Here is a 14,418-nt window from a genome sequence, read left to right on the forward strand (position 1 = left end):
ATCATCAAGTCCAGCCATCAACCTAACACTGTGAAAAACACCACTAAACCATGTCCCTGAGCACCACAGCTACACGTCCAGGGATGGTGACCCAACCGCTTCCCTGAGCAGCCTGTTCCAATGCTTGACAACCCTTTTGGTGAAGAGATTTTTCCTAATATCCAATCTAAACCTCCCCTGGTGCAACTTGAGGCCACTTCCTCTTGTCCTATCGCTTGTTACTTGGGAGAACGATTCCCACCTCTCTACAACCTCCTTTCAGGTAGTTATAGAGAGTAATAAGGTCTCCCCTCAGCCTCTTTTTCTCCAGGCTAAACTAGATGAGGGGGTGGACTAGATGATCTCCAGAGTTCCCTTCCAATCCCATATCATTCTGTGATTCTATGAAAGCCTAAACAACCCCAGCTCCCTCAGCCTCTCCTCATAAGACTTGTTCTCCAGACCCCTCGCCAGCTTTGTTGCCCTTCTCTGGACCCGCTCCACCACCTCAACGTCTTTTCTGTGGTAAGGGGCCCAAAACTGTACACAGCACTCGAGGTGAGGCCTCACCAGTGCCGGGAAGTGGTTGAGGCACCATCCCTGGAGGTGACTCCAAAAGAGGAGTTGACATCGTGCTTGGGAATATGGTTCAGTGTTGGGGTTTTTTTTTTGTTGTTTTTTTTTTTGGTTGGTTTTTTTTTATTATTATGGTTGGACTACATGATCTTAAAGGTCCCTTCCAACCTAGGCGATTCTATGATTCTGCGAAGTATTTAAATTTTGGATTTACAGCGAGTTACGGGATCAAATTAATTTGTTCGCTTCTGACGTGCTGGTTCCGCCTCCCGTCCCCCACCTCAGCGACCCCGCTGACATCACCGGAAATGCCGGGTGAGTGCCCCAGCCGCCGGCCAATGGGGAGCTCGATGGGAGGTGACGGTGAGAGAGGCCGATGAGGGGAGAACCCGGAAGGCTCGGCCAGTCGGAGCTTCGCCGCCTGAGGAGAGAGATCCCCTCGCCGCTGTCACCGCCGTCGACCGCCGTTGTGTGTGTAGATGGATCCGGTAGGAGTCGCCGCCGCCCCTCCCGAGGCCGGGCCGGGCCCCGCCTGGCGGAACAAGGTGAGGGCGGGCTGGGCGAGGGAGGGGGGGGCCGTGGGCCCAGCCGCCGCGCCGGGCCTTAACGGCGGCGGCTGGGCCCTGTTGCCCTTTTTCTCTCCCGCCTCCTTCTGAGGGGAGCTGTGAGGCCGTTGGGAGGTGCCAGCAAAACAAGGGTCACGGCTGCTTGGCAAACCCAGCGCTTTTGGCTCCGCTGCCGTAAAGCTGGACGGGGTGGTTGGCATTGGGGTGGTTGGCTGCTGCCGGCAGTTATCTTCCTGGTGGAGAGAGCTGCTGTCAGAGCTTGATAAACGAGTGGCTTCTCTCCAAGCTGTGTTGGTGAGCAGGGGGTTGGGTCTCGGTGAGTTTGGTTATCAGGAGAGTGAGTCACGACTTGGTTGGATCCATCATTCCACAACCCTCCCGCCTCCCTAGTGTGCCTGCTTCTGTGTTTTTGAAGTGATGTTTATGATGGCTGTCCTTTCAGGGCTTTAGAAACCGGGAAGGAAGCTGTGCCTAAGCCACTAGTGTCATGTTATTCCCAGAGAAGTTTTACACAGTCTGTATATACACTTGTAAGCAAACTTTCTGGGAAGGCTTAGTCCCTGTCTTCAGAAGGTACTGACAAACTGACTCTTAATTCCCCCTCCATTAGTAAGTGACCATCAACATCCTTTCAGTTGCAGTTCTCCCTACTGAGTTTATAACCTACTTGTTGAGGTATTTTCTGTACTTTAGTTCATCGTATTTCCCTAAGTATCTGTAGAAGACAAGCTCTTATAAGATTACATGAACTTATTTTAGAGCCAGTGATTGCTAATTATCGTGATTATCGCGTTGCCACTGCATTTTTTTGTTGACCTGAATAAAATGATTATTTACAGTGTCCTTGGGGAGCCCCTAACCCAACATCAATATCATGTTCCCTTGCTGATGTAATGAGTGAACAGCTGGCAAAAGAGCTGCAGCTGGAAGAGGAACATGCTGCATTTCCTGAAGTGGTTGCGTAAGTTTAAATCCTGGATTAGTGATCTCCATAGTTGTGAAGCCATCTTCTATCTCTTGTGTGTTTTCTTAGAGTGTGCTTAAGGTGTAGCAATATAGTAAATGCTCTGCCTATTGTCTCCTAACTCTGCTTCTTTAGGTCTTTTTAAGTGAAGATGACTTCCCCAGTTAAAAATTTTCCTTAGATTCTATTCTTTATCACCCTTCCTTCTTTCTTGGTATTTTTTTTTCCATGTTGGTTTGGGTGCTTTAAGCCAGTCTGTAAGCTACGTTTTGAGAAACATTGTCAGAAATGGTTTTTTTCTTCCCTTTTAGAAACTCTTAACAATGTACAATGTTATTTCTAGAACTGTTGGGTGTATCACCTGTATCCTCCTAATACTTGGAAGCTCTAAACATAGGCCAAGAGCTTACTTGTGCTAAACTTGTGCAAATTTTTCCTGCAGTCTTTTCTGTGAAGTAGAGCAAAGGAACACTGTTTTGTTGTTTCTGGGTTTTTTATTTGGTTGTTTCTATTTATTTATTTATTTATTTATTTAAAAATATACATATGCACACGCATACACCCGTATGCCTTCTTTACCTTTCATGAAGGGCATCTTAAAAATAGAGCTAGTGCTTCTTACAGAATGGTGAACAAGTAAAAGTTTAAGTAATGTTTGCATTGTAAAGGAGTAGAAAAGAGAAATGAAGTCATGCTCTATTAATATTTTGTGTTGGCTTTGAGGGGGCTTATTGGGGCAGACAGTTGAGATCCAATAGTTTCTATGCGGCTCTGCATGAGGTCTTTTGTATAGAGTGATGAAATGGTATAAAGTGGTGTTTCTGGTTAGACTGCTGTGTTTAATTTTTTAAATTTCTGTTTTCATTTTGTGTAGTGTTGCTGAAGGACCATTTATTACAGGAGAAAATACTGACACTTCTAGTGACCTAATGCTAGCTCAGATGCTGCAGATGGAATTTGACAGGGAATATGATGCACAGCTTCGGCGTGAAGAGAAGAAGATCAATGGAGATAGCAAAGGTACCCTCATCAGAAGAAATATTTTTGCTTTGGAGATATTCTTAGCACTCTGCTTAAGTTGACAGAGCTGCGAAGAAGTAGCAAATCCCTGATAACCACAGACATGCTTATTTGTTTTATTTCTCAAGTCTCCATATCCTTTGAAAATTATCGGAAGGTGCATCCCTATGACAGTGACAGCTCAGAGGATGAGGTTGATTGGCAGGATACTCGTCATGATCCTTACAGAGCAGGTATGTGGCAGTTTTAAACCATGCAGTTTCTTCAGTTAATAGACCTAAGAATATGACATAGTTAAATCAGTTTTCTTGAATGTAAGGAGACATACCAGTTGTGTGTAAAATCAGGTCACCTAATTGGGAGTTATTATGCAGGAAGCTGGGTAGGTAACCTCAGACTTCTGTCTGCCAATGTATTGGCTTTGGTGCTGAATCTAGTCAAATAGCTATTCTACATGGAAAGTATTGTGGGATATGCATATCTGTCATCTACATTTGGCTAGGGGCATCTGCACATGATACTGAATATCCCTGTCTTTAACATGCCATAAGGGTGTTTGACACTCCAAAGAAGACAGAGAAGTAAGACATAACGTCACAAAAGATGATGATGTGTTTAGGATAAGGTCGTACAATTGCACTATTTTATTCTGTTTAATAAATAAAATTCGGTTACACTTGTGGGAACCTTTGTGAGCATGAGTTATGTTTGTTTAGATGTAAAGTTAGATTTTTTATTTTTTTTTCACTCCTGGCAGATAAACCTACTACAACACCGAGAAAGGGCTTTATAGGAAAAGGAAAAGATATTACTACTAAACATGATGAAGTGGTATGTGGAAGAAAGAACACTGCTCGCATGGAAAATGTAAGTGAAAACTTATTTTCTGTGTAAAACCAGAATGCTGTAATTCAACTGAAGAACTAACGTTTGTCCCTCTGTGCTACTGCACACAGTGCTGATTTTATTTTATCTTTTTCCCATCAGATGAAAGCAATGCAGTGTCTGGATTAGTTATTCAAATTGGCAATTTGAGTTTATGTGGGTTTTTTGTTTAAGAATAGCTTGTTAATCATCATGATTCAAGAAGTTGCACAGAAGTGTTTTGGCACAACAAAACTATCAGCAAGTTCCGTACACAGGCAAATAAAACACCAAGGCTATTTTTGAAAAACACAGCTGTCATGTAGCCTACATTTTTTTTAATTTAAATTTTTAATTAATTTTGCCTGATGAGCCTAGTAACTTATTTTCAGTCAGTTGTATGACTTTCAGTCTGGTTATCCATAGTATATACCTCTGTTTTCTTTAATACAGCTGCTACAACTTCTGCAAATAAGGAAATGCTGCAAGTGCTATTTTGAGAGGATGTTGGGTAATCTCATATCAATTTGGGCAGAACTTTGAGTTCTGAGTTTAGAGCAATATGTTTTTTAACATAGTGACAACATTACGCAAAGTGGGTTTCACATATGTCCTAATCTACCCTAATTCAAATCAGAATGAGAAATTTCTGCTTGTGCCAACCAACCCTTAGTGTCTGCTAGTAACAATGCTTAAATTTCTATTATTTCTACTTGTAGTTTGCACCTGAATTCCAAGTTGGGGATGGAATTGGGATGGACTTAAAGTTGTCAAATCAAGTCTTCAATGCCTTAAAGCAACACGCGTATTCTGAGGAACGTCGAAGTGCAAGGCTCCATGAGAAGAAGGAGCACTCCACTGCTGTATGTTTTTAATCAAGGCTCTCTATTTACTTTTTATCTTTTGTAACAACTGAACATTGTTTTGGTAATTCTTTGAAGCATTCCATTTTTTGTGCAACAGTTAAGCAATATTGTGTTAACATTGCTGAAGGAGGTAGCATCAGCCAGATGCTACTAGGAAAAGGCTGTATTTACTTGAGCTCTATTACTGTGAGAGCCATGTCGAAGTAAGAGCAAGTTGCTTCCAGTTTTTTTCCTCTTTGTCTTTTTAAACTTGTCTCTTAATCTGCTGCAGTGAATAAACTGCCTATAAATTATTTATAGAAGTCATCCAGAGGACTAATCCTCTGAAGTTAAACCATGTGGCTCCAAGTATCTGTTGTCTTGGCAAGTTTCAGGAAGATGAGGTGACCAAGTAAACTCTTGACAGTAATTTACGAAATCAGTTCATATGCTTTATGGCCCAACAGCAGGGCCTCTGGTAATTCCTGCTGTGAACTTCTTCTAATCTGGGTGTTTCACTTTATTTTATTGTTACTGGTATCAAAGGAGTATAATATTTGGGATATTTTGAGTCATGTTTTGCAAAGACTTCTTGAAAACCCTCTAGAAGTGCTCTTGAGCCACAGTGTGTACTTTATGTGCAATTGGTAAAATACTGTGTGTGCTACACAGTTGATAAGGTACCTGAGGGTATTAAACCTTAATGGGACAGTGCTGGAGCAGTTTGGCTTTGCTTCATCTGTTTGCTCTGTATTGTGGCTTTTTTTCCCTCTATCAGTTGAGAGAGAATGCTCTTAATACGCTATTCCTTTCGCCTAGTTGAATGAACACTTGCAGTACATAAATACTCTAAATTCACTGTAAAGCAAAGAATTATTTTAATGAGCTGAGTATTTATTTCTTGCCTGTAGGAGAAAGCAGTGGATCCTAAAACACGTTTACTTATGTACAAGATGGTTAATTCTGGGATGCTGGAGACCATTACAGGCTGCATCAGCACAGGAAAAGAATCTGTTGTTTTTCATGCATATGGAGGGAAGTAAGTATATTGTTTGTTACTGACAGTAGCTTTAAGTACCAGAGATGGTTTAAAAAGCAGAAACCACAAAAATATTTAAACAATCTGCACTTTTTTCATTCCCAAGACTTAAAGTTTGTATTAATATATATGCAGATAATAAAATATGAAAGCCAGATGGTAACAACCTTGAAATAAAAAAATCTCCACTTTCCTCCTTGGAGACCATTTAATGAATGGGGACAAATCCACTATAGCTTACAGTGGAAAAATATGTACTCCTTTTATAAAACAGACTTTTTTATAAAGAAGAGGTTTGGGGGAGCTTTTTCCACTGACCTGCTGCAGACTACACAGCTGTCATGATGAGCTTAGGCTACCTGAAGATTGTCTTTCCATACGGATCGCTGTATTACCAGCTCCATCTGTGCAGCTCAGTGGAAGTGCTGTCTGTTACTTCTGGTTTACCCTGAGAGTCGTGCTGGGCTGCAGTTCGCTTTGCAACTCGTGCAAGAGTCCAGTTTTAAAGACTACAGTGCTGGAATGATTGTAATACATTAGTAGTGATTGTAGCACATTGAAACACCACTAGTTTAAAGTGAGGTAAGAAAGAATTAATAGAACCCAAATACAGGTAACCTATTTAGAGTTGTCAAGAGACGTAATTTGGGGGTGGGGAAAAAAGATGCTCCTTTTAAAAACTTTGGTTTGGTTTGGTTTTTTAATTGACCCTTGCTTGAATGATGTTCAGGAGTGTTCTTTTGCTTTAGTACTACTCAATGGGCAATACCTTTGTGGTGCTTAAAAAAACATTGTGATACTGCTGTTATGGTTCTCATGCTGTTATGGTTCTCATGCTGTTATGGTTCTCATGCTGTTATGGTTCTCATGCTGTTATGGTTCTCATGCTAGACTTTTTTTCACTTGTAATTTCTTGAAGCAAGTACATCCATTAGCAAGGCTCTTATTAAGTATGATATTTAAGTAAAACAAATTGGGAGACTGAACCTATTTGGTAAGTGGCATATAATCAAAATGCCAAAACCCAAACATTCATATATAAGCTTATTTATAGAGCTCTTATATACTTAAATTGAATTGGCTTCCAAAATTGATAGAAAATCAGATCCTTTCATCTCTTAAATAACTATATCTGCAATGTTAGCCACCCCCAACTAAACCCATGCATTTGCTTGTAAAGATGTGAGTAGTTAACTTCGTTATGTATCTGACTTTTTCCAAGTGCAACTGAAGATAAAGTTATACCTCCAGAATGTGCCATCAAAGTGTTTAAAACAACTCTTAATGAATTCAAGAACCGTGACAAATATATTAAGGATGACTACAGATTTAAAGACCGCTTCAGTAAATTGAATCCTCGAAAGATTATTCGTATGTGGGCTGAGAAAGAAATGCATAACTTAACAAGGTAAAGGAAAAAAAAAGAGTAGTTGCCAAATGTCTGTCGGTCTCTTATTCTCTGTTTAAGAAAGATACACTATGTCTGGATAGAAGTTTAGATTTGATTTTTAAGATAAATAATACACAACCTGGTACAGATTGAATAAGTCTCTGGTTTCTTACAGTTTAATGAATTGTCAGCATCTTCAGGGATTTGGCAGCCGAATTTACAAGCCCATGAAGTTAACAGGCTCTAGCTGTAAAAGTAATTAGTTTTCAGTGAGTGTTTTCAGACCTACTTACGGCTTTAAAATCTGAATTTTCCTATGTGAAATACAGATTTGTATTCAGTTTTCAATTTAGTCTATTTCAAAGACTTTTTGACTCTAGATCAAGTTTCTCACAGACAGCTCTCTAAGATTGGAAATGAGCAAGCAGGAACTAGAACTGTAGGGTTTTGTGGGTTTTGTTTTGTTTTTGTCAATAATTATCTATTTTCTGATCCACAGAATGCAAAATGCAGGAATTCCTTGTCCTGAAGTGGTTATCCTTAAGAAACACGTCTTGGTTATGTCATTTATTGGCCAAGATCAAGTCCCAGCTCCTAAACTAAAGGATGTAATACTTAGTAGTGAAGATATGAAAAAGGCCTACTATCAGGTTCTTAATGTAAGATAATGTTGATTTCTCCTCCAGTTCTGAGTTGTGGTTTTTTTAGGGGAATAATTTAAGGGCAAATCAACGTTTATTTACTTTTCAGGATGCTTGCATCACTTTCACGTTATGGAGTCCAAAGGCTTATTTTGCTGCTGTTTAATGTGTGACTTAAAATAAATAAGAAATTCTGCACCCCCAAAAAATTAATAGATTTAATCGTAATCTTAGTAGGAAATAAGCTGGAACTTGATGACAAACAGATACTTAGTAGCAGAGGAATTATGAGCAAGTAGTCCTCCTTTTATAGAAGCAGTGTGTGGTTTACGAAGTTCTCTGAAGTCTTTCTGGCTTTAGCAAACAATTTAATTTGTGATGCTTAAGCACTCTCCAGTGGATAATCCCCACCCCACACCCCTTTTTAACAAATCTAGAAATCAGCGAATGAATTAGAATATTGCATGGTGGGTATTTTACTTTCCTATTATCAGCTGTAATTGTTTCAAACACGTACCTGCTATCTGTCCACTTGCTATTCCTGTAGACATTTAAAAAAGCAACCAACCCAGCAGCTTGATAATATGAATGGTCTGTGCCTCAAATCTTGAAACCAGTAGAGCAACACAACCACGTTTGAAGTGAATATGCATGCTAGTTAGGATTCAGTATCTAAAACTGTGAGACTCCTTTCCTGTGTGATAGGGGTGAGAATGACAGGTATATTTAGAGAGTGTGTTTATCTGTCTCGTGCACTTGGACTGCTTGGCAGAGTTGACATGAGTTTACCAGACTGAATCTTCTGACTTGCCAAAGCTAAGCTCAGTGATAAAACTTAGTTTGCTGGCAGTTTACCAAAACTGCGATTCCCTATGTGAAACTTTGTTGAAGACTTGGAAAAAAACCCATGTAAATTGGGTGGGTGATTGGGGAAAGGCTTTTTTTTGTGGTGTTGTAGTCATGCAAACAGTATTTGAAGCATAGCATACTTCATTCATTCATTAATTTGGTTCCTTGCAGATGATGCAACAGTTGTATAAGGAGTGCAACCTGGTCCACGCAGATCTGAGTGAATACAACATGCTTTGGCACGATGGGAAGGTGAGCTTATTCTTCACGCAGGGAGGAGAGGTTTCATCTGCTGTGAAATGTTAATACAAAGTAAATTGCTGTTTCTCTGTGGCTACAGGTCTGGCTTATTGATGTCAGTCAGTCTGTGGAGCCAACCCATCCTCATGGACTTGAATTTTTGTTCAGAGACTGTAGGAATGTTTCACAGGTAGGACCTCTTCGTCTGACAGTCCTCTGTTATGTTGGATGTTTTCCAAGATAAAATCAATTCAGAGCTAGCTAAAAATCAACCAATACAACTCCATAAAAAATGAGCACCACCACCTACATGTAAGATCAGTTTTGCATGTTGTCTCTACTGATGGTGTTCCCCTCTGAAAGGGAAAAAAGCATGGAGGAATAAATTGGTACCACTAGAACTTAGAACTTCTTTTGGCTGTTTTTTTCTGTAGGTCAACAAAAGCAAAAATGCCATTTTGACTAAGTGCTGTGATTGTAACTTGGGGAAGGAAAAGGAGTGCTTTGTTTCATGTAGTAAAGTGTTTAATTTTTATTTGACTAGTTTTTTATTTTTTAATTTTTATATTGACTAGTTCTTCCAGAAAGGAGGCGTGGCAGAAGCACTTAATGAGCGTGAACTCTTCAATGCTGTCTCAGGTTTTAATATTACAGCTGACAACGAAGTAGACTTTCAAGCAGAGGTAAAGCTTTCTCTGTGTCTTAACATTTAAATTTGTTTAGCTAGTAGCTATTGTAATACCTTAACTTTCCAAGTTTAGTTTGTATGATTAGTGTGCGTGTATATACTTTTAGCAATCGTTCTGCATATCTTTTTTTTTTAACTTGATAATTGCAACATAGTAAAAATGTTTTCTGAAACTCAGATTGACAGACCTCTTCACCCCCCTTTCCTGATCTCCCTGCTTCCAAATATAAAAGGTGTCATATAATTGCTTCTTTCAGTGTTAGGAGAAATTTAGTGATCTGTTTTAGTTTAGAAGCTAGCTTTGTTGTCTTTCCTTAGGTATGTTAAAAATTGTGCAGAGAAAGGAAAGTTGGGTTAAAAATAGTAATTATTTTGCTGCTTATTTTTCATGTTTTACATTTTCAAATTTCAAGCCTAAAATCATGTTAGTAGAAATATGGACTTGGAATCTTTGGTCATCTTTGGCTTTTAATTTTCAAATTTTAGCTGTAACTCCTCAAGATGTGCATCCTGATACAAGACATTTATAAAACTAAGTTGTCAAACATCCCATATTTACTAATTAAGATAGGGTCTACATGGCAATTCTGCTCAGTTCCTAATGACAGTGTAGGTTCATGCTGGTCCAGCATGTGGTAGGTGGGAGCTTGAAACCAGTTAACTCATGGGACAGGTCCTCAAACTGAGGAAGAGGCGTAAAGGGAACAGTGTCACTGTTTGAAAATCCTTACGTATCAGTTAAGCAAAAACCAGTTCTGTCACTGGCTGTGTTGTGAGCATTGGTGTGGGGGCAGTGGTGTTTTACATCGTCTTTTTTGCTTACAAATTTTATGGGAAAGACTTATCTTGCTGTTTACATATAGGTGAATTTGAGCACCCCGTCCTTAAACTTCAGATCTTGTCGTTAGTGGCTAGTAACTAAAACTATCTCCCCTGGAATACAAGAGGAAGTAATCCAAACATAACGATCTGAAGATAATAAGCTACCATAGCGTGTTACATTGATTGCACAAAGCATTTAAGTGTAGCTGTCTTCCCCTTTTACCCTTAAAAGTGATTGCAGTGGATTTCTAATCTTAGTATTACTTGAAATTTCTCCAATGCTGATAGATTTGCTGAGTTGCAGTAGAGATGTTCAGAGCTGAAGGAAGAGACAATTTTTTCTACTTTAAGGAATACAGCCGAACTCCTAAGAACCATCCAGTTCTCCCTGCAACTCATGCATTTTGGTTAGACAGCATGAAGCTGTAAAGGGGCGCTACTCCTTTTATTAATTTGTTGAGAACAGGTGTTTCAAGCCGTACTTCTGAAGTGTATTGCCCCATACGTGTGATGGAATCATTGAAATAGAAATATTATATATATACCTGATCAGTCATCTGAAGCTACCTTTTAATGCTGTTGAGAAATATTCTTGTGCAGGCATGGTTTTGTGATTTCAGCATGGATTTATTTTTGGCTTTCTAGATTGAAGCTTTGGAGAAGATGAATGAAGATCACGTGCAGAATCATGGAAAGAAACTGTCAATGTTTTCGAGCGACGGAGACCCACCTATATTTGATGAATAGCACTGCGTGCAGAGCTGCTAATGAAACAAAACGTACTGCTTCTAACCATGTTGGTGCAGTGGTAAATGTCAACTACCAATGTCAAGAGAGAGTGGTTGACTGGGAGTACCAAAATGGAAAAACACAGCGAGCATACGGTGATGCCTCAGTGGTTTGGTTGTTTTTTTAACTTAGCCCACGCTTCAGGCTGGCACTGTGAGAATGGACTGTCACTACCTCTTCCCATGGTCTGACAGCTTCACCAGTTACGTTAGACTGATGTAGCTGTGGTGATCATATTTTGCATGATTCAGAGCTTGTATGTTTTAGTTTTAAAAAAAAAAATAATTAAAAAATCATCTAGAGTATTTTGTGGGAAAGCAAACTAGGCAAATCCCTCTTTTTTTTTTTTTTTTTTTTCCCCTATTGCTACTTGAAAAATTAATTAAAAATTGTGTATGGACACAATGGCAGTGAACCTTTCATCCTTCTCCAGTGAGGGCGAAATGGAAAGTCAAACTATGCGCTGCAATCATATGAAAATGTTAATTTAAGAAACCAATGCCTTTATATATGCAAAAGTCTGGATCTTTTCATTTGAATTATGTGGAATGTGGCTCTAACTGTCTCTGTAAATACAGTTGGGTTTTACATGAGAGAGATATTTGAATCCAACCAGCAGAGGACTTCTTTGGTGATGTGCCAGGAAATCCTGAGAGCTGCATCCAAGTTGCTTGACAAAGAGTAAGTTCAGTTAGTGTCACTCTTCATATACAAATGGTTCCAAGAGCTCAGTGCAAGCAAAAAAAAAAAAAAAATCTCTATAATAATTCTGTCCCTAACTGGACATTTTGGTAAAGCATCAAACATTCTTACCCCGAAGATAATCACAGACTATGAAAACTTAATATTGTTCATCATTATTTTTAAACAAAGCTTTTTGCTTACAAGTGCAAAAAGAATACTCAAATTTTTCTCTTTCTTGTGCTTTTATTCTTAATGCCAGTCTTTTTCTTTTAGCAAGTTCTAAAAATCTAGCAATGTTTCTCTCCACAACACCACGTTCAAAGATGAACTGATGTAGTGGGATGGTTCGGAACTAAGAAATTCTGATCAACTTCTTTTTAACTGATTGCTGTTTCTGATGCTGCTCTTTATCAAGCAGAATATAGTGTTGCTACATCTGACATTCTCACAGTGTGCTGTGAAAGTGATTTTTTTTTTGATTTTTTTTTTTTTTTGGTTGTTGTTGGAAAACTGGTGGTGAAGTAAAAGCTTAAGATCTTGTGGTGGTACTCTGGCGTGGTTCTTGGCATTGTACAAGCCTTCACTGATCCTCAGTGCAGCACTGAAGCAGTGTTAGGGTAGGACTATGCTAATTCATTAAAATGAAAAAAATCCTATTTTGGTGGATACTCTGTAAACAACCTTGTTGTTTTTGCCAGTTTCATCCCAGTACTTGGACTCTCTTCCCTTTTCTAAATCAGACAGTTGTCTTGCATTTACTCCTTACTTTTGAAATAAAGGAACTTACTTCTTTTGGAGACTTAAGCCTATTCCAAATTACTCGGTCAAGCAGTTGCCTAAAATACTGGTATCGGGGAAAGACCAGCCCAGTTCTGAGGGAGGTGCTATGGTTATCTAACCCCTTCAGGAATTTGCTTTGAGATTTTTGACACCTGGGCATGCTGTCAAGTAGTTGAAAATAAGGAAGAAGTTGCTAAAATAAGCATTTTTCTGGACTTCTTGGCTGGGGGGGGCAATTCTAGGATTATTGTTAAGCAAACAGAATCTTAGAAGTAAATCTAGATTTTTTTTCTTTTTTTTTTTTTCCATTTCATGACTGAATTAACTTTCATGACATTATGACTATTCTGATGAGTAATTCTAAAACTACCACGGTGGTTTCAAGTTGTGTATTTATATCCTCTGCTCATTTCCCCCCTTGGTTTTCACTACCTTAATATTACTTTTGCAATTGTAGGACGTGCTTGCTCTCCTGTAGGGAAGTAGAAGAAAGGTTAAACGTCAGTAGAATTAAAGTTTTGACCTTGGATTAACTAAACTTTTGGCTTAGACACAATGATTGTTTTTATCTTGAAAAAAAAAAAAAAATTATAAACTTTAAGGTAGGTTAAATGCTCTGGAAATACTTGTGTGCCCTCTCCAGTTAACGTGGGACTGTTTGATGGCACAGGAAGGTTTTATAGAGCAAACAACTTGTCACTCTTAGTTGTGCCTTCAGTTTCTGGAGTCTGATGTGAGATTATTGTGATGGGACTGCCGGGCTGCGGTGTTAATATCTGGTACTTAAATTTGCATTTCTCCTGTCCTGGGTTGCACAGCTGCAGTATAAATCCGAAAACTTTTAAATTGGTATAATCTTGGTCTTCCCCCCCCCCCCATTTATTTCTCTTTCTAAACCAGTAATAGTATGATAATAACCAGTGTGTCACTGATGATGATCTCACACCATTTCTAAATTATATGGAGGTTTTGCAACCAGTGAGCTGAGGTATTTGCCCCTGCATCAGCCAAAAAAAAACCTGCTGCTAGTTTAAAATGAGCATAAATACTGAGAAATGATCCAGGCTTTAACTTCAATAATGCTTTATTAATATTGTTCCTGAAATAAGCACTACTTTCAGAGGGTAAGTTCCCTTTCTCATTTGTTTTACACCTAGCCCCTAAAAAGCAGTTTCCTGCCCCAAAAGCAGTGAAAAGATAAGTGAGTTAACCTGGGTGATTTCAGGTCTGTCAGCCTGACATCCATTCCGGACAAAATAACTCGGGAGCTGACACGGAACTTGAATAAGAAAAAAAATTAAGGGCGTGGGGCGATATAACAGGTGCCAATCATTATGTGTATGTGGAAATTAGATCTTTCGAATTCAGTTATCCAAAATATCTTTTATCAATGGATTTACAAGCTTGGTTATTAAAAGTAATAATGTCAGTGCAATAGTTAGAGTGTAAGTAGTAACGCTGTGGTGAAAACGTGGGGAAATTAAAACAGCCTGGAAGCAGTTGGTTCCTTCCCCCTCCCCCTCCGCCTCAAAGTTTTAGTGGGATTTTTGGGAAAGAGCTATGAAAGGCCGGGCCAAAACGTCTACCCGAGCCCCCTGGGCTGTAGCCCTTTCCCCGCCCGGCGGGACCCGCCCCGCAGCCCGGGCGTCCTGCGCCTTTAAGGCGAGGCCGGTGCCGCGTCA

At 39.4% G+C, this 14,418-nt stretch overlaps 1 protein-coding gene across 1 annotated transcript; it reads left to right on the forward strand.

Annotated features, from left to right (window-relative positions):
- Positions 1 to 884: 884 nt before the first annotated feature.
- On the forward strand, positions 885 to 12,755 carry RIOK3 (RIO kinase 3). Its single transcript, XM_014938734.1, has 13 exons — positions 885 to 1,100; positions 1,961 to 2,082; positions 2,960 to 3,105; positions 3,234 to 3,338; positions 3,863 to 3,972; positions 4,689 to 4,832; positions 5,726 to 5,853; positions 7,076 to 7,261; positions 7,743 to 7,902; positions 8,905 to 8,985; positions 9,074 to 9,163; positions 9,549 to 9,656; positions 11,129 to 12,755. The coding sequence occupies exons 1-13, from the start codon at positions 1,035 to 1,037 to the stop codon at positions 11,228 to 11,230; spliced, it is 1,548 nt and encodes a 515-aa protein (XP_014794220.1). The 5' UTR covers positions 885 to 1,034; the 3' UTR covers positions 11,231 to 12,755.
- The last annotated feature ends 1,663 nt before the right edge of the window (positions 12,756 to 14,418 follow it).

Source organism: Calidris pugnax, unplaced genomic scaffold, assembly GCF_001431845.1.
Source record: "Calidris pugnax isolate Ruff unplaced genomic scaffold, ASM143184v1 scaffold13, whole genome shotgun sequence".
NCBI classification, from domain to species: domain Eukaryota; kingdom Metazoa; phylum Chordata; class Aves; order Charadriiformes; family Scolopacidae; genus Calidris; species Calidris pugnax.